The 26,253-nt window shown below is 42.4% G+C and overlaps 1 protein-coding gene across 1 annotated transcript; it reads left to right on the forward strand.

The window, feature by feature from the left end:
* Positions 1 to 8,156: 8,156 nt before the first annotated feature.
* Positions 8,157 to 24,780, forward strand: LOC133549643 (transmembrane protein 179). Its single transcript, XM_061895268.1, has 4 exons — positions 8,157 to 8,517; positions 11,090 to 11,227; positions 23,467 to 23,545; positions 23,615 to 24,780. The coding sequence occupies exons 1-4, from the start codon at positions 8,165 to 8,167 to the stop codon at positions 23,789 to 23,791; spliced, it is 747 nt and encodes a 248-aa protein (XP_061751252.1). The 5' UTR covers positions 8,157 to 8,164; the 3' UTR covers positions 23,792 to 24,780.
* Positions 24,781 to 26,253: the final 1,473 nt, after the last annotated feature.

Raw genomic sequence — 26,253 nt, forward strand, 5'->3', positions numbered from 1 at the left:
TCAGGTGACTCAGATAGCAGGCAATCTCTGCGTGGGTTGTGAGTACCAACATTAATCACTTTAGATTGGTTTCGTCTTTTTGGAAAATCTTGCTGAAGTGATTCATAACAAGAAATCTGTTTGTCATGTCAGCAATGATTAAAAGCTGCCAGCATAGAATATACATGACAAAAATGAACAATATAGTGCTACAGTACTCAATAACAACGCTTATCTGATACCATGGTGGAAAAGTAAGGAGTGGCGCCAAATAGCACATAAATCACGTGCAGAGTGGAAGCAAAATTGCGCCGTGCACGATGGATACAAATCGGTCTCTGATGTGTACACAGCTCTCATATAAATACTTGTCATCCTACTTGGAGATTTTCCAGGAAATTGCCGAATTAATTTTGTCTGCCAAATTAGTCGCTCATAAGTCAGTGTTGACACCCCTTATATCGATATCTTGTATTATGATAAGACATCTATACATCCTTTTTCTACTGCTGGTCCCCCCTTGGGGTCGCGAGGTGTGCTGGAACCTGCGGGTGGAAGGACGTACACTGGACAAGTCGCCACCTCATCGCAGGGCCAACACAGACAGACAACATTCACACTCACATTCACACACTAGGGCCAATTTAGTGTTGCCAATCAACCTATCCCCAGGTGCATGTCTTTGGAAGTGGGAGGAAGCCGGAGGGAACCCACTCAGTCAGAGGGAGAACATGCAAACTCCACACAAAAAGATCCCCAGCCCAGGATCGAACCCAGGACCTTCGTGAGGCACACGCACTAACCCCTGTATCACCGTGCTGCCCATGATATGACATATATCTTAATTTTTGCAATCAGCTGAAAAATGATTTGTCACATACCTTCTCTCTCTTCCGTAGCTTTCATCTGACAAAAACTGTATCAAATCTTGAATAAAGTCACTTGACCACTAGAGGACGCTCTATGGAGGACTTTTGGTTGTAGTACATACACATATACAGTACATTTATGTGCGTTTGTATGAATGTGCCAGAATATTGTAGCAAACATACGTTTTAGTACACTCAAGTTTTGAATTGTGATGACTTCAAACTCTTTTGGATGAGAGCACACATATCTTCAGTCGTCAGGCCTGTTCTGTAAAGTCTTCTGTTTTAAAGACAGTAGGCGTGTTTTGGGTGTTTCCAATCTGTAAGAATGCTGAGTCTTTCTGACTCTCCTCCATTGGTACAAAATTCAAATTCTTAAAAAGGGGGAACCATCCTCTCCTCGGATATTAATATAATAATTTTAGATCCCATAGTTTTAATTAGTTGCACGGATTCCTTTCATGGATCGATGGCACCACTCAAAGCGTATCTGGATGGCCTTGGACTGACCCAATCTTTATGAACTGTTTCCTGGACTCGCCTTACTTTAGTGTGGACTTGTTTGGCGATAGATTGCCTCATACTGCTAAATCGACTATAAGAAGAGCGAATAATTGTTGATCAAGGTTCACTTTTTTTGGAGGTTCTGCTCATGGAGCTTATGTAGGCAGCCGATAAGGCTGAGCCAGTGCTGTAATGTTTACCTATGACTTGTTTTAAATAAATCCTTTTAAATATTTCAGAAAGACCTGGCCTTTGACCATTCAATAAAAGAACACGGGTCCAGTCTAACATTATATATTATGGGTATAACGATTTGTTTTAATGATTTCATTCGGTTCAGAATTTGTGGTTGTTGATGCGATTCAGGGACCATATTTTATTTAGAACGATACAATCTGAAACAATTCAGTAAGTTGAAATTAAATCAGTAACTTCTTGGCAAAAAGAAATCAAGCACTGTGAAACAAATAATGGATACTTGACACTGCAGGTGAAGTTTCTTATATTCCTGTTATGTCTTGTAAGGGAATTAGGTATAAATTGCGGCTTCCTCCCACCTTCAAAGACATGCACCTGGGGATAGGTTGATTGGCAACACTAAATAGTCCCTAGTGTGTGAATGTGAGTGTGAATGTTGTCTGTCTATCTGTGTTGGCCCAGCGATGAGGTGGGGACTTGTCCAGGGTGTACACCGCCTTCCGCCTGATTGTAACTGAGATAGGGACCAGCGACCCCTGCAACCCCAAAGGGAATAAGCGGTACGAAATGGATGGATGGATAAATTGTGGATACACACAAGCAAGTAAACAACAATTAAAGACCAATGCATTCCAATTTTATTTGAATAAAGTGCAATTAACACTTTAGGTTGTATTAACAAGAGGAATCCTTTTCTGCTTACATTTTCAACATTTAAGCAATGTTCAATAAAAGTGCAGTTACCAACATTTTAACAGTAGATTTACTAGCTGAATAAAGTTTGCCGACCCGACCATATCTGTATTCTGTTCTCCGCCCTGGCATCACTGATGAAGGACAGCATCTCAGTTGTGCAGAAGCATGTTTGTCTCCTCATCCTTGTTGATGGTGTTCCTCCATCCATCTCTGTTGCGTCTTTTGGCTTAAAGCTCTGTTGTGGTTTTGTATTCTTATGTTGTGTTGTTTGTCTTTTTTGTGGCTTTTTGAACTTTTTTATGTTGTAATTTATGGCGTTTGCATTTGTTATGACCTTTTTCAACCATTTTTCTGCCATTTTTGTTTTGATGACGCCACAGAGTGCAAATAGACTTAACCTTTAACGGCCTTATCATTAAAAGTGCTAAAAAACTTCATATGAAATCTACTTTCATTTTCTACTATCGAAAATATTTATCGGTTCCCTTTTAAAATTATGTTGGATCGATGCCTATCGATACCTGTCTTCCAGAAGACAAAATTGCCGAGCACTGATCAGTATACTTCAAATTTAGGAACATAAATTGATATATTTATGTTTTGATTAATCGCTGCATGTATGTATTAAAGGCAATTGTCATGCTTGTTTCAAGGTTAAATGTGGTTTGACTCGCTACTATACTCTCATTTTAATAAACAGCTACAGTAGCATTAAATACAAAACCACAACACAACAACAAAGCCACAGCTCAACAACTGTTAGCTTTTGCACGATTGCAAAAGCCACAACCAATACTGTACAATCCCCACAACACAACAACTATAGGTCAAAACACGACAACATAAAGACGGAACAGAAGTGACCGCAGACAAATTTCCGACGACTGACCGACTTCCTGAGTCGGACAGTTGAAATCTGTGTCATGAACAAAGTTGGAAAAGTAAGTGAAGTGTGACCACTTTTCAGTCATAAATTATTTTTTCAAAATTTTTCAGTAATATTATTATACTAAGTTCATCACGCTGTGTTCAACCTTCTGACACAACCACACCTGGTCCCTCTGTGAATCTTTCTCCGCTGTCACTTTCATTGTGTCCGTAACGTCCTATGTGACTTAAAGTTGAGTTGTGGCTTGATATTGTCGTATTGCAAGCTGTGCCGTTTGTATTTGTTGTGGCTTTTGCGATCGAGGTGTAACTTAAAGTTGTTGTGTTGTGGCTTTATGATATTGACTTGTGCCTTTGCATTTGTTGTGACCTTTCTGCTCCACCGTAGGTAGCCACCATTTTTATTTCAAGGACTGATGGCGATGACGCCACTGACGGGCAGACGGACTTGAATAACGTTTAACGTGCTTATCAAAAAAAGTACTAAACATCATATAAAGTCTGCCATTCTTAAATCCAGTGTTTTCCTCTTTCTAGTATCGATACAATCAGTACATTTCCTTTTAAAAATATGTTGGTTCGAAACCTATCTTCTACAAGGACAACATGCCAAGTACAGATAAAAGTAGTTGAATCTTAAGAATATAAATATACGTATCAATTAATCCTTACATTCCTACTGCATACATTCATACAATATATATATATATATATATATATATATATATATATATATATATATATATATATATATATATATATATATATATATATATATATATATACATACAGTGGGGGAAAAAAGTATTTAGTCAGCCACCGATTGTGCAAGTTCTCCCACTTAAAATGATGACAGAGGTCTGTAATTTTCATCATAGGTACACTTCAACTGTGAGAGACAGAATGTGAAAAAAAAAATCCAGGAATTCACATAGTAGGAATTTTAAATAATTTATTTGTAAATTATGGTGGAAAATAAGTATTTGCTCAAGAATTCAAAGCTCTCACTGATGGAAGGAGGTTTTGGGTCAAAATCTCACGATACATGGCCCCATTCATTCTTTCCTTATCACAGATCAGTCATCCTGTCCCCTTAGAAGAAAAACAGCCCCAAAGCATGATGTTTCCACCCCCATGCTTAACAGTAGGTATGGTGTTCTTGGGATGCAACTCAGTATTCTTCTTCCTCCAAACACGACGAGTTGAGTTTATACCAAAAAGTTTTATTTTGGTTTCATCTGACCACATGACATTCTCCCAATCATCTGCTGTATCATCCATGTATCAATTTTGGTACAAACTCAACTTGTCGTGTTTGGAGGAAGAAAAATACTGAGTTTGCATCCCAAGAACACCATACCTACTGTGAGGCATGGGGGTGGAAACATGATGTTTCCAAAAATACTGAGTTTGCATCCCAAGAACACCACACCTACTGTGAGGCAGTAGCCAGTAAACACGCTAGCGGGTCTACATAGTTGATCCTTTCAGTAGCATATGCTTGTCTCAAAGATTAAGCCATGCAAGTGCAAGTGCAAACACGTTTGAAACATCATGTTTCCACCCCCATGCCTCACAGTAGGTATGGTGTTCTTGGGATGCAACTCAGTATTTTTCTTCCTCCAAACACGACAAGTTGAGTTTATACCAAAATGGATACATGGATGATACAGCAGATGATTGGGAGAATGTCATGTGGTCAGATGAAACCAAAATAGAACTTTTTGGTATAAACTCAACTTGTCGTGTTTGGAGGAAGAAGAATACTGAGTTGCATCCCAAGAACACCACACTTACTGTGAAGCATGGGGGTGGAAATATCATGTTTTGGGGCTGTTTTTCTGCTAAGGGGACAGGACGACTGATCGGTGTTAAGGAAAGAATGAATGGGGCCATGTATCGTGAGATTATGAGCCAAAACCTCCTTCCATCAGTGAGATCTTTGAATGGTTGACTAAATACTTAATTTCCACCATAATTTACAAATACATTATTTAAAATTCCTACAATGCGAATTCCTGGATTTTTTTTCACATTCTGTCTCTCACAGTTGAAGTGTACCTATGATGAAAATTACAGACCTCTGTCATCATTTTAAGTGGGAGAACTTGCACAATCGGTGGCTGACTAAATACTTTTTTGCCCCACTGTATATATATATATATATATATATATATATATATACACAGCCCTGCCATAAGGTGGAAACTTGTCCAGGGTGTACGCCGCCTTCCAAGATAGGCACCAGCGCCCCCCGCGACCATACAGAGAATAAGCGGTAGAAAATGGATGGATGGATATATATATATATATATATATATATATATATATATACATACATACATACATGAAGTCGTGTTTAACTACAAAAATAGTTGTGTAGAAATCAATTGGCATTAGGAATATTTTAATCGCATCCGAATCAAGATCCCTTTGTATTTTGATTCCAAATCAGTACACATTTTCAAGAAAATATTTTTATAAGGATATTTTTAGGCGATCTTCGCACTTACTTGTTGCATGTATACCTCCTATATCATCAGCAAGCAAGAGGAGTTTGAAACCTGTTTTGAAAAGTAAATCAATCAATGTTTATTTATATAGCCCTAAATCACAAATGTCTCAAAGGGTTCCACATGCCACAACGATATCCCAGATATTCAGAGCTCATAAAAGGGCAAGGAAATACTCCCAACCCAGTGGGACGTCAATGTGAATGATTATGAGAAACCTTAGAGAGGACTGCAGATGTGGGTAACCCCCCCGAATTGGGTCTCTAGGGGAGACCCGATGCATTGGACTTTGAGTGGGCCTAACATAATATTGTGAAAGTCCGGTCCATAGTGGATCTAACATAATAGTGAGAGTCCAGTCCATGGTGGGGCCAGCAGGAGACCATCCCGAGCGGAGACAGGTCAGCAGAGCAGAGATGTCCCCAACCAAAGCACAGGCAACCGGTCCACCCCCGGGTCTCAACTCTTCCTCCATGGGCACCGGACCTGTGCCCCCCACCCCCCTCTCCACAAGGGAGAGGGGGGCAGAGGAGAAAAGAAAAGAAACGGCAGATCAACTGGTCTAAAAAGGGGGTTTATTTGAGTATACAAATGAGTTTTAAGATGGGACTTAAATACTTCTATTGAGGTAGCATCTCGGACTGTTAGCGGGAGGGCATTCCAGAGTACTGGAGCCCGAATAGAAAACGCTCTATAGCCCGCAGACTTTTTTGGGGCTCTGGGAATCACTACTAAGCCAGAGTTCTTTGATAGCAGATTTCTTGCCGGGACATATGGTACAATATGATCAGCAAGATAGGATGGAGCTAGACCGTGTAGTATTTTATACGTAAGTAGTAAAACCTTAAAGTCACATCTTAGTTGCACAGGAAGCCAGTGCAGGTGAGCCAGTACAGGCGTAATATGATCAAACTTTCTTGTTCTTGTCAAAAGTCTAGCAGCCGCATTTTGTACCAACTGTAATCTTTTAATGCTAGACATGGGGAGACCCGAATATAATACGTTACAGTAATCGAGACAAGACGTAACAAACACATGAATAATGATCTCAGCATCGCTAGTGGACAAAATGGAACACAGTTTAACGTTATTACGGAGATGAAAGAAGGCCGTTTTAGTAACAAATGAGAGTGTTTGTTATGTTTCATATTCCAAGTATTATATTGTGAGAATTAGTTTGAATGAAGAATCGTGTTCAATCGAATTGTCAATCAAGAATCAGATCTATTCAAATCCATATTGTCACATGCCTTATATACACATGTTGATGTGCTTTTGTTTTCTGATTACATACACATATTTTGAATAATAGTCAATTCTGTCCTTCTTTGAACTCTTCCTGGTTCTATATGTTACTTAGTAGGGCTGTGAATCTTTGGGTGTCCCACGATTCGATTCAATATCGATTCTTGGGGTCACGATTTGATTCAAAATTTATTTATTTTTTTCAATTCAACACGATTCAAAAACAATTTTTTCCCGATTTAAAAGGATTCTCTATTCATTCAAGATTTCAGCAGGATCTACCCCAGTCTGCTGACATGCAAGCAGAGTAGTAGATTTATGTAAAAAGCTTTTATAATTGTAAAGGACAATGTTTTATCAACTGATTGCAATAATGTAAATGTGTTTTAACTATTAAACAAACCAAAAATATGACTTATTCTATCTTTGTGAAAATATTGGACACTGTGTTGTCAAGCTTTTGAGATGTGATGCAAGTGTAAGCCACTGTGATACTGTTGTTCTTTTTAATTATTTTTATAAATGTCTAATGATAATGTCAATGAGGGATTTTTAATCACTGCTATGCTGAAATTACAACTAATATTGATACTGTTGTTGATAATATTAATTTTTGTTTCACTACTTTTGGTTTGTCATGTGTCGTGTTTGTGTCTCCTCAATTGCTCTGTTTATTGCAGTTCTGAGTGTTGCTGGGTCAGGTTTGGTTTTGGAATTGGATTCCATTGTTATGGTACTGCTGTGTATTGTTTAGTTGGATTGATGAAAAAAAATAAAAATCGATTTTTTAAAAATGAGAATCGATTCGGAATCGCACAACGTGAGAATCGCGATTCAAATTCGAATCGATTTTTTCCCACACCCCTATTACTTAGGCATCACCGCCCATGCCTCCATCCAAATGCTTATTTGAAATACATATAGATGAAAAATGTGATAGGAATGCATATTTTAGCCCAAGCCATGTTGGTGGAACTAACTACAATACGTTTAAAACAAAGTAGTCTTTTCTACTACGACTTAAGGTGAGGTTTTGATTGAGCAGAAATGACATTTTACAGCAACATGGGCATAAGCGAATGTCCACGAAGCCATGAAAAACGTAACTTTATTAAAGGCTATTAAAGGTTTGATGGGTGGGTATTTAGCAGGAGCCTGTAAGTAGTTTGTACATTTAAAAAAAGAAGTAGCTTTTGGATGAGGTAAATAAGACGAATCTTCTGTCTGCTCGTCAGTGCGTGGTCGGATGCTGCGTCTGCCTGTGTACTGCGCATGCGCAACCTCTCCAGGTCCCTTCGCGGAGGAAGAAGCCGGGCAAAAAAAATGGCCCTCGATAATTTAATCTTTGCACAATGCATACTTTATTTTTTATCCTTTGTGTTCGGTTTCATAGCCGTGGTGCCTCTATCCGAAAACACGGAGGATTTCGGGGGGAAATGTCTGCTTTTTACGCGCGGGATGTGGCAGAATGAGAACATCACCGTGTCGAAGCAGAGGTTCATCGTGGAGGAGTGGGGACCGCAGTCGTGCTGCAGCTTCATCACTTTTGTCGGCATAGCCTCCCTCGTCTTGTCGGCAGTGCAGGCCTGGAGGCTGCTCTTTCTCCTGTGCAAAGGACACGACGAGTGAGTCATTTAAAGAGGCCATGACTGCATGCTGTTCTGAACAAGAATGGCAGGATGCTGTAAAGATGGAGGAGAGACAAGCTGAGCTGCCATAACTGCGTCTTGTGATAGGCCGGCAGCCTATGTTCACTCTATTTAAACGTTTATGACAGTGGTTCGCAAACTTTTTTCACCGCAGAAGAGACGTTGCGCTCCAATTGCCGCCATAATGACCAACATTAAAATACAGTTGCGTAGTAAGCCTAACTATTCATTAAAAACATGGCAGAGGTTGTATGTAACAAATATACATTTGTTACATACAACACAACACACAGTTTGAACAGTAACATTGCCTTTAAATACAGGAAAATAAAACACTCAATCACTTGATTTAGTGATTATTTGGCGTACCAATAGATAGAGTCCACGTACCAATAGTGGTAGAGCTGTGTTAAAAGCGAACATGGCCAACTAAGCAACAGGCACCATGTTTTCTGCCATGGACATGTGCAGCCGTGCCTGGATGCTTGTTCTGATGTTTTTTCTGACAAAAAATAATCATAAAATGTCTAATTCTAGTTTTAAACATATCCCAGCTCATACGCATATATGTATATATATATATATACACAGTCGTGGTCAAAAGTTTACACATACTGAAGAACATGATGTCATGGCAGTCTAGAGTTTCCAATAATTTCTACAACTCTTGATTTTTTTCATTAAGTTTGGTTCTTTTAGGAATTTTTTACGGGTCTACTGAAAATGTGACCAAATCTGCTGGGTCAAAAGTATACATAAAGCAATGTTAATATTTGGTTACATGTCCCTTGGCAAGTTTCACTGCAATAAGGCGCTCTTGGTAGCCAACCACAAGCTTCTGGCAAGCTTCTGGTTGAAATTTTGACCACTCCTCTTGACAAAATTGGTGCAGTTCAGTTAAATTTGTTGGTTTTCTAACATGGACTTCTTTTTTCAGCATTGTCCACACTTTTAAGTCAGGACTTTGGGAAGGCCATTCTAAAACCTTATTTCTAGCCTGATTTAGCCATTCCTTTACCACTTCTGATGTGTGTCTGGGGTTATTGTCCTGTTGGAACACCCAACTGCGCCCAAGATCCAACCTCCGGGTGGGTGATTTCAGGTTTTCCTGAAATATTTGGAGGTAATCTTCCTATTTCATTGTCCCATTTACTCTCTGTAAAGCAGCAGTTCCATTGGCAGCAAAACAGGCCCAGAGCATAATACTATACCACCACCATGCTTGACGGTAGAATGGTGTTCCTTGGGTTAAAGGCCTCAGCTTTTCTCCTCCAAACATATTGCTGGGTAATGTGGCCAAACAGCTAAATTTTTGTTTCATCTGACATCACATGGACAAAGATTAGACCTTCTGAGGAAAGTTCTGTAGTCAGATGAAACAAAAAAAAATTTGTTGTAGAAATGATTGGAAACTCAAGACAGCCATGACATTATGTCCTTCACAAGTGTATGTAAACTTTTGACCACGACTGTATACTGACCACTACTGGGGATATATATAGTTGGGCGGCGGAAGGAATACTTTGAGGATCTCCTTAAACCTACAGACTGACCATGCGTAGAGTAGGCTGAGTTCGAGGTCACAAACGTGGACATATCCATCACTACAGCCGAGGTAATTAAAATACTGGCCAGTGGCAAGACCCTAGAGAGGACGAGATTCGCCCAAAATACCTCAAGGCTCTGGATGTTTTGGGACTGTCGTGGTTGACACGTCTCTTCAATGTAGCGTGGAAGTCTAGGGTGGTACTTTTGGGATTTGTTGATGGTGCCCCTTTTCAAGAAGGGGGATTGGAAGGTGTGTTCCAATTATAGAGGGGTCACACTTCTCTGCCTTCCGGGGAAAGTTTATTCCAGGGTGCTGGAGAGGAGAGTCCGGACGTTAGTCCAGCCTCGGATTCAGGAGGAACAATATGTTTTTTGTCTTGGTCGTGGAACACAGGATTTATACCCTTGATTTGGTACTGGAGGGAGCACGGGAGTTTGCTCAACCAGTCCACATGTGTTTTGTGGATTTGGAAAAGGCTTTCGATCGTGTCCCTTGTAGTGTGTTGTGGGGGTTGCTCCAGGGTTATGGGGTTCAGGGTAAGGTGCTACAGGCCATTCGGTCCCTGTACAAGCGGATGTCTAATGAGGAAGTGCAGTGCACACAAAATTCCAGTTGTGGCCAGTTCAAAGTTTGAAGCATCATGGCGCCCTACAGTCTTGTGAGGGCCTTTTGACCAATCACTTAAGGTATGGTTTGAAAAGGAGTTGTCCTTACTCCCGTTAAACACGACTCTGACTGGTGGTTCAGCTACCCTACCACCGTTTGAGAGTCACTGGTTTATGATAACTGACTGCCCAAATTGTATTGGTAAGCAACACATAACAGCAAATTGTAGTAATTTCTGTTTGTGAAAATATCAGGATGACATCAGACTAACAAATTTGTAAGTGCAGTAAGTGTGATGATCTTCAGGACAATTTGAACATCATTGCTTTTTTAAAGCTTTATAAATATTTTATATTGGCTAGATAATAAATAATTTGTTCCAATGTTTCACAGCTCCATCTTCAACGCCTTTCTCAACCTGCTGATCAGCTCCCTGGTGGTCTTCACTGTCTTCCTCTCAAGCACCATGGTCAGTGTGGGCTTCAACCTATGGTGCGACTCCGTCACCGAGGGAGGGACCATGCCCAGCAGGTGATGAGAAGATGACGACAACTTCTTTTTAATTCCCAAGTGCAAAAAAAATTCAACACAAAATTGGAGACGAGGTTTTGATCCAATGGTCTGTTGTTGAGATAACGGGAACTATAAACCACATAGATTTACGCGTAACTTAGACCAAGTGCTGGTGCAGACCTAAACTCAAGTAGATACACAGCTAGAAATAACAAAACACATGCTGCTATACTGTAGAGTTGCACAATATAGAAAGTATACAATATACATCTGGCTGACGAAAGGGCTTTTTAATAACATAGTTGTCAGGCTTGGACTTGGATTTGGTTGACTCCTTCGACGCAGAGGGATTACAGGACGAGCCAGGCGAGAATTCAGGTACATGTTTTTATATCTATACTCAAAATACAATAAAAAAGGCAAAACAAAAAGCGCGCTCGATGGTGGATAATAATCTAAACTAAAACTTAGAATGAAAACAGCACAATGGCAATACTATCTACAAACAAACAAAAGATACCATCAAAGGCATAAATACAAACAAAAACTTACTGTGACAAAAACGGGCGGCATAAACAGCAAGGTGCGTGGCAGGGGATCAATGACATGGAGCAATGAGCAGCAAAGGTTGTAGAATGCAATGAAAGTTAATGTTCCCAGACTGATGGAGAGAAAGAAAATAACTTAAGCAGTGGCTGTGATAATTAGGAACAGGTGTGAGAGCTGAGGGACTGGGCGTGACTAGGATGGCAAGGTGAAAATCAATGGGTTGGCATGGAAACAAACAAAACCAGGAAATGCAAAACGTGAAGCAAGAGTCCAAAAACAAAACAAAACATGATCAAACATAAAACCAGATTCACAGGCGTGACAATAGTTATATAGGAATCCCAGATGCCCTCTATTTAGCAGAATGCTGCTATTTTTCTAGACAAAGTGGATGTCCACATAAAACGGCTGAAATAATGCGTATTGATCAAATCAGGTTGCTTTCATGGTGTAGTGGGTGGCTACGGGGTTCTAGCCAATGGCTTTGACTGGGGGCGGGACTTCTGGGGCAAGGATGGGGAAGTGACGTGTTGTTGTGGGTGAGAGTTCATGCGAGTTTTGCCGACAAAGAAGAGAGACCTACATTGAGTTTGTAGGACGAGAATAGGCCTGGCGATATATCGGTTTTATCAATACATTTGAGTTTTTTTTGCAGGCAATTTAAAAAAAAATTTTTTTCCCTTTTCCTCCGGCATTATTTTTGGCCCCATGAGCTTCTGTAGTCCTAGCTGGCCTCCTTACTTCCTTAGCCGAGATCCACAAGCTTAGCAAAACATGACTAATGCTAACGAGACCTTTGTTCCAAAGAAAAGAAAAGTGTTGACAGTGCTTTAGAATTACGGTAACAGGTGTGGAACAAATGACTGCACACTGCAAAGTTTCTTCGAGGCGAGTGGGGGAAACCAAATGCAACTCTTTATGAGGCGAACAAGACCCGCTTACAAGCAGCTTACAGTGGAGGAATCATTTACACAAGGTATCATGTATGATGAGCAAGGAGAACAAAGCACAGACCGAACATTAAAGGGCATCCAAACCGAACAGCTCGTACACATGTGTGCTGCTGCACAACTCTCGTAGAATTTTAACACATTTAATCATCAATATAGTGATATATTACACGTGTAATGAGTGTGCATTGTCCTTAAACACTAACAAGGAGCCAAGGTTAATAATGGTAAACATATAGTCATATCAATGTTTTACTTTCTTATGTACTTGCATACACTACATGTTTTTTTTACAGAATTAATTTATTCAAGACAAATGCTTTACCTCTTAAGGTAAAGGTGTTTGTTTGTATGCTTTTTTTTTCTTTTTTTTTCTCTTTGCTATTTGGGCTTATTGGACCCTAATCAGAGTAAAAACAAAAAATCATATTCTGATATGATGTACAAATGTGTACTTCATGTGTAGTGACATGCTATTTTTTATTTTTACACTTTTTTTCCCCAAATTCCATTGTATGTTATAATCTTCGGACACCACCAGATGGCAGTATAAGTGTCCATATGTCGGCATAAAACCCCAATTCTGTAGTGTACACAATTTTGGGAATAAGAGCTAAAAGGTACTGTCCACGCATGTGTTCACTAAGGCCTTTAGATGTGTTAATCTAACCCAATTTTTTTTTTGCTACTATTTATTGATTATTGGTATCTAGTTTATTTGCATGTAATGTACAATGATTGTCCTGGGTATGACGTTAAACTACATCCAGGCATGAGATGGGAGGTTGTGTGTGGGGTTAGTGAGTCCGAACTAACGTCTATGAAATGCACACAAAGAACCGTTTGCACCTTCTCTTGTGACTGGCGGGCGGTCAGCGCCATAAAGCTGAGCGGGTCCCTGGGTAAATGGGGCGCGGACAACCAACAGGACAGACTAAGTTCAACAGCCCAGTAAGGCAATTAGTCTAGGAGAAGGATCTCTGATATAAAATACCCCTTCCAACCCGCACCAAGCCAGCGTGGAAGGTGTAGGCTAATAACCAGCATGAAAAGTAAGCCAAGATTGTTCACTATGGCAGAAACTTGCTGAGGCTTTCGTCCAGCAGTGGACTGACAACGGCTGATGACGAATGTACAATGCTACATTTTTGGTTACAGAAGTATTTTTTTCAAGACAGAAGTATTGCCTCCCAGAGGAAGCTCAAAACTATTTGAGAAGGTCTGTTAATATGCGTTAATATCATAGTGTAGAGTTGGTTAATATTGTGTAGTGATTTTCTTTTGAAATAACACATACATGTTTTGTAATTGCCCGCTCAGGCGAGTTTACGACTTTTTCAACATGTTGTGGAACTTTGTCTCGGTTGGTTACGGGGACAAAGAATTATTGGAATTGGTCGTGGTTAGAAAAATAATTCGACGGATGCCCGCTTTACGATATATTTGGGCGGCATGGCGCAGTGGGTAGAGCGGACGTGCCAGAAACCTGAGTGTTGCAGGTTCGCTTCCCACCTGTTGACATCCAAAAAAGCGCTGCCGTTGTGTCGTTGGGCAGGGCACTTCACCCTTTGTCCCCGGTGCCGCTCACACTGGTGAATGAATGATGAATGAATGATAGGTGGTGGTCGGAGGGGCCGTAGGCGCAAACTGGCAGCCACGCTTCTGTCAGTCTACCCCAGGGCAGCTGTGGCTACATATGTAGCTTACCACCACCAGGTGTGAATGAATGATGGGTTCCCACTTCTCTGTGAGCGCTTTGAGTATCTAACAATAGAAAAGTGCGATATAAATCTAATCCATTATTATATTATTATCATTATTAACTTTCAAGCACAAAGCACTTTGTAGTCTTTGCGATGGGTAAGTGATCAACTATGGTGGCAAAGGTTCGTTGTCATTGAAACAGCATTGTGTGAGAATCAAACATGCTGAGAAGAAACGATTGAGAAAAGAAAACTACAAACTGCCTGAGGACTCATTCCCCTTATAACATGGGTGTCAAACTCTGGCCCGCGGGCCAAATCTGGCCCGCAGTTTAATTTCAATTAGCCCTTGAGGCAATATCAAATTAACATTAGAACTGGCCCGCCGGTAACACCACATTCACCGCTAATACTCATACTTGCCAACCCTCCCGATTTTCCCGGGAGTCTCCCGAAGTTTAGTTCCCTTCCCGAAAATCTCCCTGGGCAACCATTCTCCCGATTTCCACCCGGACAACAATATTGGGAGCGTGCCTTAAAAGCACTGTCCTCTACAACATGCCGTCACGTCCTCTTTACCTCCATATAAACAGCGTGCTGGCCAAGTCACATAATATATGCGGCTTTCACACACACATACTTGGTCAACAGCCATACAGGTCACACTGAGGGTGGCCGTATAAACAACTTTAACATTGTTACAAATATGCGCCACACTGTGAACCCACACCAAACAAGAATGACAAAACACATTTCGGGAGAACCTTCGCACCATAACACAACATAAACACAACATAAACACAACATAACAAATACCCAGAAGCCCTTGCAGCACTAACTCTTTCGGAATGCTACAATATACACCCCCCGCTACCACCAAACCCCGCCCACCTAATTTTTATTTTATTTTCGAATGTATTAGCCTGTGGAAAAAGTTAATGTTGATATTTACCTCAGAAGGCTGCAAATAGAAAAGAGGCATTCATCCATCCATCCATTTTCTACCGCTTATTCCCTTTTTTGGGGTCGCGGGGGGCGCTGGCGCCTATCTCAGCTACAATCGGGCGGAAGGCGGGGTACACCCTGGACAAATCGCCAACTTATCGCAGGGCCAACACAGATAGACAGACAACATTCACACTCACATTCACACACTAGGAACAATTTAGTGTTGCCAATCAACCTATCCCCAGGTGCATGTCTTTGGAGGTGGGAGGAAGCCGGAGTACCCGGAGAGAACCCACGCATTCACGGGGAGAACATGCAAACTCCACACAGGAAGATCCCGAGCCTTCATTTTTTCAATTACATTTTATTTAATATACCTCTGATGTTTTTTCGTTTGTTTTTTGAAAGTTGATTTTGCACTATTACGTTATATAGGCTCTGCCTGTTCCATGGGAGGAAGCCCGAGTACCCAGAGGGAACCCACGCAGTTATGGGGAGAACATGCAAACTCCACACAGAAAGATCCAGAGCCCAGGATTGAACCCAGGATTACTCAGGACCTTTCGTATTGTGAGGCAGATGCACTAACCCCTGTTACACCGTGCTGCCCTATTTAAGCCTTGCTTGTTCAATATTCATTGCAAAACTTGTTTGGGTCCCTATTTAAAGGTTATTTTGTTCAACCTTGGCCCGCGGCTTTGTTCAGTTTTAAATTTTGGCCCACTCTGTATTTGAGTTTGACACCCCTGCCTTGTAATGTTTCTCTTATTAACTAATAATATGGCATATTGCTGTTGACAAGTAAATATTATGTTTCATGATTTTAATCTTGATTTAAAATATTAAACCCACTAACTTGAATTAGATTTAGTGCTACATGGTCAACATTGCCTGAAAATCACTATAAAGTATGATCATTAATTAATGCATTAATGCAATAAAAACTTCATGTTATAATTGAACAAACACAAACCTGTAGTAGATACCATGAATGACTTTACGTGACTCACCAGTTCAACAAAGTACATTTTTACAATTACAATATTTGTCATCATAATTATGTCATTCTTCTTACACTTATTTGGAACTTCACATTAGATTAGATAGTACTTGAGCTTTTCATACATGAAAGCACCCGGCCTTGGGCGATTCTCTTTAAATTGCATTTTTACAGAATTGCTATGTAGGAAATGCCTTCCAAAACATCTTAAAAATGATCAAATCTCTTTAATGGCCGACCCCCAAATGGGATCCCTTGACCCAGGGCTAATAATTTTCCATCCATCCATTAATTTCCTACCGCTTGTCCCTCTCGGGGTCCCATTGGGCGGAAGGTGGGGTACACGCTGGACAGGTCGCCACCTCATCGCAGGGCCAACACAGATAGACAGACAACATTCACACACTAGGGAGCATTTAGTGTTGCCAATCAACCTCAATTCCTACATTTTCTTTACCTCACTGGGATCCCTGGTTATATCGTGATAATGCATGTTGATGACACATTCTAGCTGTGTCTCGCACATTTGACAGCAACAAGCTAACAAACACGTCATCAACGTCTTTACTAGCGGCTAACATTCCGCCACAGTGCAAAGCCACTTCTATGTCAGGAATCCTCACCTCCATGGCGACAAACAAACTGTGATCCTTACAAGTATCATCATTGGAGGATAAGGACTAGCTAAACATGCTACACTGTAGGAGGATACTATAAGATAGCTAACCGCTAAGCTACTGTTCTTGAATATAATCAAAGTTGGGCAGATCAATACAATTGATAAGTAACGATGCCAAGTATAGTATCAGTGGTTAGATCAATACTTTTTATTATCACAAAATTTTGGTTGGTTTTCTCTTTTTTTTTTACAAACTCAGGATATATCTAAGTCCCTGGACACAGGAGGGCTTTAAAGACAAAAAGCTACGGACTTGAATTATAACCAATTAGGGATGGGCGTTAAATGTGTATTGCAATACACTGTAAATTCCGCATTATATACCGCTCCTTTTTTCCTACCCTTTGAACCCTGCAGCCATAAGATATCACTTCCAGTTAGATGTGTTGTCATTTCAATAAAGTAAAAAAAAAAAACAAGTTAGATGTGTTTCTAAAAATGATAATTTTTGTTTGTTTAAATTGCGTCTTTCTTCCAGGCGTAGACATATTTCGATGTGTAACTTGTTACAATATTGTAACATAGAATATTGTTTTGTGCTGTAGAAACTTTAACACTCCTACCTCAAAAAAACAATAGTTCTGATTGGATTTCCTCCATTACTCACAAACAGCTACTTTAAAATAGCTGGGATTGGATACTACAGCATCCAAAATTGTCCCTGATGTCATCTATAAAACACAATTAAATATGAACGGATTTATTTTCTTTCAGTATTTTTGTCTTTTTTTGTGTATTGACTAAACTGCATTCGTACTGATTAGTTATCGTTTTGTTTATTCCATCCATCCATTTTCTACCGCTTATTCCCTTTCGGGGTCGCGGGGGGCGCTGGCGCCTATCTCAGCTACAATCGGGCGGAAGGCGGTGTACACCCTGGACAAATCGCCACCTCATCGCAGGGCCCGTCTTGTTTATCCATCCATCCATCATCTTCCGCTTATCCGAGGTCGGGTCGCGGGGGCAACAGCCTAAGCAGGGAAACCCAGACTTCCCTCTCCCCAGCCACTTCGTCCAGCTCCTCCCGGGGGATCCCGAGGTGTTCCCAGGCCAGCCGGGAGACATAGTCCTCCAAACGTGTCCTGGGTCTTCCCCGTGGCCTCCTACCGGTTGGACGTGCCCTAAACACCTCCCTAGGGAGGCGTTCGGGTGGCATCCTGACCAGATGCCCGAACCACCTCATCTGGCTCCTCTCGATGTGAAGGAGCAGCGGCTTTACTTTGAGTTCCTCCCGGATGGCAGAGCTTCTCACCCTATCTCTAAGGGAGAGCCCCGCCACACGGCGGAGAAAACTCATTTCGGCCGCTTGTACCCGTGATCTTATCCTTTCGGTCATGACCCAAAGCTCATGACCATAGGTGAGGATGGGAACGTAGATCGACCGGTAAATTGAGAGCTTTGCCTTCCGGCTCAGCTCCTTCTTCACCACAACGGATCGGTACAACGTCCGCATTACTGAAGACGCCGCACCGATCCGCCTGTCGATCTCACGATCCACTCTTCCCTCACTCGTGAACAAGACTCCTAGGTACTTGAACTCCTCCACTTGGGGCAGGGTCTCCTCCCCAACCCGGAGATGGCATTCCACCCTTTTCCGGGCGAGAACCATGGACTCGGACTTGGAGGTGCTGATTCTCATTCCGGTCGCTTCACACTCGGCTGCGAACCGATCCAGCGAGAGCTGAAGATCCCGGTCAGATGAAGCCATCAGGACCACATCATCTGCAAAAAGCAGAGACCTAATCCTGCGGTTACCAAACCGGAACCCCTCAACGCCTTGACTGCGCCTAGAAATTCTGTCCATAAAAGTTATGAACAGAATCGGTGACAAAGGACAGCCTTGGCGGAGTCCAACCCTCACTGGAAATGTGTTCGACTTACTGCCGGCAATGCGGACCAAGCTCTGGCACTGATCGTACAGGGAGCGGACCGCCACAATAAGACAGTCCGATACCCCATACTCTCTGAGCACTCCCCACAGGACTTCCCGAGGGACACGGTCAAATGCCTTCTCCAAGTCCACAAAGCACATGTAGACTGGTTGGGCAAACTCCCATGCACCCTCAAGAACTCTGCCGAGAGTATAGAGCTGGTCCACAGTTCCACGACCAGGACGAAAACCACACTGTTCCTCCTGAATCCGAGGTTCGACTATCCGACGTAGCCTCCTCTCCAGTACACCTGAATAAACCTTACCGGGAAGGCTGAGGAGTGTGATCCCACAATAGTTGGAACACACCCTCCGGTCCCCCTTCTTAAAGAGAGGAACCACCACCCCGGTCTGCCAATCCAGAGGTACCGCCCCCGATGTCCACGCGATGCTGCAAAGTCTTGTCAACCAAGACAGCCCCACAGCATCCAGAGCCTTAATGAACTCCGGGCGGGCCTCGACACTAGAGGTGCGGAACATGGTCCACTCGGACTCAATGTCCAACACCTCCCTCGTGACATGTTCAAAGTTCTTCCGGAGGTGGGAATTGAAACTTTGTCTGACAGGAGACTCTGCCAGACGTTCCCAGCAGACCCTCACAATGCGTTTGGGCCTCCCAGGTCTGTCCGGCATCCTCCCCCACCATCGCAGTTTAGGTGGTGATCGGTAGAAAGCTCCGCCCCTCTCTTCACCCGAGTGTCCAAAACATGAGGCCGCAAATCCGATGACACAACTACAAAGTCGAACATAGAACTGCGGCCTAGGGTGTCCTGGTGCCAAGTGCACATATGGACACCCTTATGTTTGAACATGGTGTTTGTTATGGACAAACTGTGACGAGCACAAAAGTCCAATAACAAAATACCACTCGGGTTCAAATCCGGGCGGCCATTCTTCCCAATCACGCCTCTCCAGGTTTCACTGTCGTTGCCAACGTGAGTGTTGAAGTCTCCCAGTAGGACAAGGGAATCACCCGGGGGAGCACTTTCCAGTACTCCCTCGAGTGTTCCCAAAAAGGTTGGGTACTCTGAACTGCTGTTTGGTGCGTAAGCACAAACAACAGTCAGGACCCGTCCCCCCACCCGAAGGCGGAGGGAGGCTACCCTTTTGTCCACCGGGTTGAACTCCAACGTACAGGCTTTGAGCCGGGGAGAAACAAGAATTGCCACCCCAGCCCTTCGCCTCTCACTGCCGGCAACGCCAGACTGGAAGAGGGTCCAATCCCTCTCGAGAGAAGTTGTTCCAGAGACTTTGCTGTGCGTCGAAGTGAGTCCGACTATATCCAGCCGGAATTTCTCGACTTCGCGCACTAGCTCAGGCTCTTTCCCCCCCAGTGACGTGACGTTCCACGTCCCAAAAGCTAGCTTCTGTAGCCGAGGATCGGACCGCCAAGTGCCCTGCCTTCGGCTGTCGCCCAGCTCACAATGCACCCGACCTCTATGGCCCCTGCTACGGGTGGTGAGCCCATTGGAGGGGTGACCCACGTTGCCTCTTCGGGCTGTGCCCGGCCGGGCCCCATGGGAACAGGCCCGGCCACCAGGCGCTCGCCATCGTGCCCCACCTCCGGGCCTGGCTCCAGAGGGGGGCCCCGGTGACCCGCGTCCGGGCGAGGGAAATCTGGGTCCATGATTTTTCTTCTTCATAAAGGTCTTCGAGCTGCTCTTTGTCTGATCCCTCACCTAGAACCTGTTTGCCTTGGGAGACCCTACCAGGGGGCTTTATTACCCCGGACAACATAGCTCCTAGGATCATTGGGACACGCAAACTCCTCTACTACGATAAGGTTGCAGCTCAGAGAGGAGTGCAGCTCAGAGAGGAGTGCAGCTCAGAGAGGAGTGCAGCTCAGAGAGGAGTCTTGTTTATTGTTCGCGTAAAAAGTTTTTGACAGAAACTATGATCAAAATTACCGTATTTTCCAGGCTGTTGAGTGCTGTCACGATCCGTGACTCGGATCGTTAATGGTTTTGCCCTTTTTATGTCTTTGTTCATGTTTTGTTTCTGGACTCTGCCAATCCTTGTTTGAGCACTTCCTTGTTTGTGTTAGTCACCATGGCAACGTATTGTGTTCCTCCTCACTGGCTCCTGTCACACACCTGTTTGTAATAATTATTTGTGTATTTAAGCCCACCTGATTCCTTAGTTCGTACTTGGTCCATTACTTGCTTTTCGCAACACGTCACGTTTTGTATCCTTGTGCCCTCGATTATTTTGTGCTAAGTTCCACCTTAGCTTCACGTGCGTGTGGCACGTCGTTTAATGTTTTCTGTTTCCTGCTACGTTTTTAGCATTAGCTTTCCGTGCATTGGCACGCGCTTTGTTTTTCCCCTTTTTGCACCAGTGTTCTTTTGTTTTATTATATTAAAACTTATTCTTACCTGCAATCCTGCTGACTGGTAGTGTGTGCATCCACGAAGTGGCAACTCCGCGCAACAGGTGCGCCGAACGCGTGACAAGTGCACTGGTATTTAAGCCGCAACCACCATATTTTAGAGGAAATCAATATTTTACAAATATCATCCACAGATACCTCTACAAAAGAGTTTGTAAACATTTATTTAGATACCTTAATAATTTCCAAAAAGTGTCGGTCACTTGGCAGTAAAGCGGCGGATCAAACAAAATAGAAGTCATCGTCATGGACCCACCCGCTGCGGAAGCTAGCTCTCCAACAAAACTAAACAGGCTCAATAACTCCATGGTGACGTTTTTGTGAATTTACGAAACTGAACCAATGCAAAAAGAATGTCATTGTGAGTTAATAATACTAACACAGACACATACGTGTGAGCATACTCGCTAATGCTAATGAAGCCAGCTTGATTACAATACGATAGCACGTACAAATATGCATGAAAACACTCCTGAAGACATCACACATTGGACAGTTTAGTAAGTAAGAATTGTTTTAGTTATATTGTAAAATTTACAAACGTTGCTTGGATTGATGAATGAACAATCCTATCGATCAGAAAGGCTATGGATGTAGGAGAAAGTACATTTTCAACCCGCATCACCTGCAGTGAGTGTACTTGTCCAAGAGATGGCGCCATAGCACAAATAATAACACATCTTTTAAGTGTCCTTATCTTTGTTTGTAAATACAAAACATTACAGCCGTTAGCATAGAAACATCTATACTCTAGACGCAGGGAAAAAAATAGCAGCTTGTAGTTTTTAAAGGCCTACTGAAATGAGATTTTCTTATTTAAACGGGGTTCTATGTGTCATACTTGATCATTTCGCGATATTGCTATATTTTTGCTGAAAGGATTTAGTAGAGAACATCCACGATAAAGTTCGCAACTTTCGGTGCTAAGATTAAAGCCCTGCCTCTACCGGAAGCCGCAGACGATGACGTCAAATGTTTGATGGCTCCTCATATATTCACATTGTTTTTGATGGGAGCCTGCAACAAAAAGTTCTATTCGGACCAAAAAGACAACAATTTCCACATTAATTTGAGCGATGATGAAAGATTCGTGTTTGAGGATATTGATAGCGACGGACTACAAAAAAAAAAAAAAGTTAAAAGAAAATAAAACGCGATTGCATTGGGACGGATTCTGATGTTTTTAGACACACATTTAGTAGGATAATTCTGGGAAATCCCTTATCTTTCTATTCTGTTGCCAGTGTTTTAGTGAGTTTAATAGTACCTGATAGTCGGAGGTGTACGTCCACGGGTGTCCTGACGCGCAGTGTCTCAGGGGAGTCGACGGTAGCTGTGGACGGGGCAAGCTCAGCTTTTCTTCGGTAAGAAGCGACTTTTTAACCACAATTTTCTCACCGAAACCTGCTGGTTGACATTCCGTCGTGTTTCATGTTCGCTTGACCGCGCTCTGATCCGTTGTAAATTTTCACCCCCAGGAATTTTAAACAAGGAATCACCGTGTGTTTGTGTGGCTAAAGGCTAAAGCTTCCCAACTCCATCTCGCTACTTTGACTTCTCCAATATTAATTGAACAAATTGCAAAAGATTCAGCAACACAGTTCTCCAAAATACTGTGTAATTATGCCGTTAAAGCGCACGACATTTAGCTGTGTGTGTGCGTAGCGCTCATATTTCCTAAAAACCCGTGACGTCTTGCGTACACGTCATCATTACACGAAGTTTTCAAGACGAAACTCCCGGGAAATTTAAAATTGCAATTTAGTAAACTAAAAAGGCCGTATTGGCATGTGTTGTAATGTTAATATTTCATCATTGATACTGCGTGGTGGGTAGTAGTGGGTTTCAGTAGGCCTTTAAAATACAGTAAGTCAACAAAATTGGCACCAAGCTAGTACATTGTGGTGGGGTTGAACTACTTCTTTACTTTTTACTTACTGATACCTATTTGAGTAGTGGGAGCTATTATATAAAAAGCTTCATCCCATTTTGTAATGCAGGTTATTGCCACCTACAGGACTGGAGTGGAACATTTCATAGTGTGATTTGTGCTCTACTTAATGTCACTCTCCTTAAATAATGTTATCATCCCTGTATTATTTTATGTAGCTGCGAGGACCTGCAGGACACTGATCTAGAGCTGGGCGTGAACAATTCTGCTTTCTATGACCAGTTTGCTATTGCCCAGGTGGGTCATCACCCTAAAAGAGCCACTTTTAATCCCAAATATGTTTACAAGTGTTTTTTCCTTTTACAGTTTGGCTTGTGGGCTGCATGGCTCACCTGGCTGGGCATTGCTGTGCTGGCTTTCCTCAAGGTCTACCACAACTACAGGCAAGAAGACCTACTGGACAGTCTGATCCATGAGAAAGACCTGCTGCTGGGTCGCTCTTCCTCCCGTCACGGTTCTGACCTCAAAACTGGCCTCATCTAGAACGTTAAGGCTGCGCACATACACACGCATATACTTCTTACCTGTCATGAGGAGCACATCGTTTGCTTCTGTAGACAATCAACACCAACTGGGGTTTCCTCCTAAACACCATTCCTGTAATTGTTCAATTACCCACGAAAGCTCTTTAATGCCAACAACCCCGCAGCTGTTGAGAAGCCCCACAGTGTTAGCAGCTTGGACACATTGCCTCATTCTTTGTGAACCTTATGCATGACACCAGATGCATGGCAACCTGATAATAAGATGCTGGTTTTAGATATGAAGGGAGCATATCAACATCTTGTTTTATACACCAATAAATGTATTCTGAAGGTAAGAATTTGCTTTATCCTGCATGCTGCAGTATACCTTATACAGCCCCATGTGCTTTTGTGTCCTCGCACTATAGAAAAAAAACATTAACTGCATTGTACTTCTGTACCCAGTCCCTAACAGCTTTTAGCAATGGCTCTTCTATCCCTATGCACAGTATGTGGTAATAAATATGCATACCATATGCCATTAAAAAGCAGAAAAACAGCCTGCTTGCATCATCAGAGGTCAAGTCTCTTCCTGTTTGAGGACAGTTTTATTCAAAACAATTGGAATTGCAGAAAAAGGCTCTTTGTACAAAATGGCCCTATGTGAAATAAGTGTGTAAATGACTGGTCTTTTATACAAAGCATTTTGAATTGGTGACTTTAAAAATCCTGGACAAGTCGCCACCTCATCGCAGGGCCAACACAGATAGACAGACAACATTCACACTCACATACCCTGCCTTCCGCCCGATTGTAGCTGGGATAGGCGCCAGCGCCCCCCGTGACCCCGAAAGGGAATAAGCGGTAGAAAATGGAAAATGGACTTTAAAAATCCTCGGTGTTCCATTAGGTTCTTCAGTTGAAACCCATTAAATTAAGCACTCATGGTACTGTGATTACCGTGTGGTATTGCTCATAATGAAGGGACCCTGTATGTATGATGTTATGTGGAGAGTGGAATCATCGAGGGGACTCGCATTACAACATGTTCTGTTTGATGTCTGTTTGGCCTCCAAGTGACTCATCTGACATGCACAATGGTTACTGTGTAGCAGATAAATGGGTTGTACTTGTATAGCGCTTTTCTACCTTCAAGGTACTCAAAGCGCTTTGACACTACTTCCACATTTACCATTCACACACTGATGGAGGGAGCTGCCATGCAAGGCGCCAACCAGCACCCATCAGGAGCAAGGGCGAAGTGTCTTGCTCAGGACACAACGGACGTGACGAGGTTGGTTCTAGGTGGGATTTGAACCAGTGACCCTCGGGTTGCGCACGGCCACTCTGCCACTGCGCCACGCCGTCAAAAAAAAGTAGAAACTTGAACAGCTTTTGGTGGTTTGTTTACAGACAGTAGTGTTTCCAATTATATGGCCCACTTGGGCAGTAATCCAGGGCTTGTGGTTAGAGTGTGCGCCCTGAGTTCAGTAGGTCGTGAGTTCAAACCCCGGCCGAGTCAGACTATAAAAATGGGACCCATTACCTCCCTACTTGGCACTCAGCATCAAGGGTTGGAATTGGGGGTTAAATCACCAAATGATTCCCGAGGGCGGTGCACGCTGCTGCTCACTGCTCCCCTCACCTCCCACGGGGTGAATAAGGGGATGGGTCAAATGCAGAGGCTAATTTCACCACACCTAGTGTGTGTTTGACTATCAGTGGTACTTTAACTTTAACTTTACAAGGGGGCCCACTCAATTATTAACACTGAATTTGTAATCTTACTCTAGATTTAATCGTATTTAATAGTTATATACAGTATATCTAACCTATTTATAATTTAACAGGATATCCATCCATCCATCTCCTACCGCTTGTCCCTTTTGGGGTCGACGTTGTCAAATTCTATGAAACCATGTGTTAATCACAGATTATTATCAAGGCTTAGGTCAGGTTGATTACAAAATATTAATCAAATATACTGCAAAAGAAGGGCTGAGAAATATATTTATATAAAATTATGCAGTGCTAAAATTAGTACATTTTAACTGAATGAATGATAAACAAATGTTTCTTAAAGGGTAACTTCATTTTTTTGGAATTTTGCTTATCGTTTACAATCATTATGAGAGACAAGAATACTTGTCTTTTTTTATTAGGATTTTAAAGATGATTAGAATCGCTTGGAAGACGCAGCTAATGGGAGTCACCGTTGTAGCCTTCGAAGCCCCCTAAAACAACTTCAAAACCTTTGACTTTCTTCCAGGAGGAGCTGCAGCGTGTAAACAGCCACCAGATATAATGTAATAACAGACCTGTCATAACAAGATGTAATATGATCGATATTTACTATATTTTGGTCATTTTAATCTTCCGTGCATTGATTTTCCAACTTCCGGCAACAAATGTGCGTTCCTACTTTCGGAACAGCTTGGTTATTATCAGAGGTGGGTAGTAACGCGCTACATTTACTCCGTT

The sequence above is a fragment of the Nerophis ophidion genome, linkage group LG03, assembly GCF_033978795.1.
Source record: "Nerophis ophidion isolate RoL-2023_Sa linkage group LG03, RoL_Noph_v1.0, whole genome shotgun sequence".
Lineage (NCBI taxonomy): Eukaryota > Metazoa > Chordata > Actinopteri > Syngnathiformes > Syngnathidae > Nerophis > Nerophis ophidion.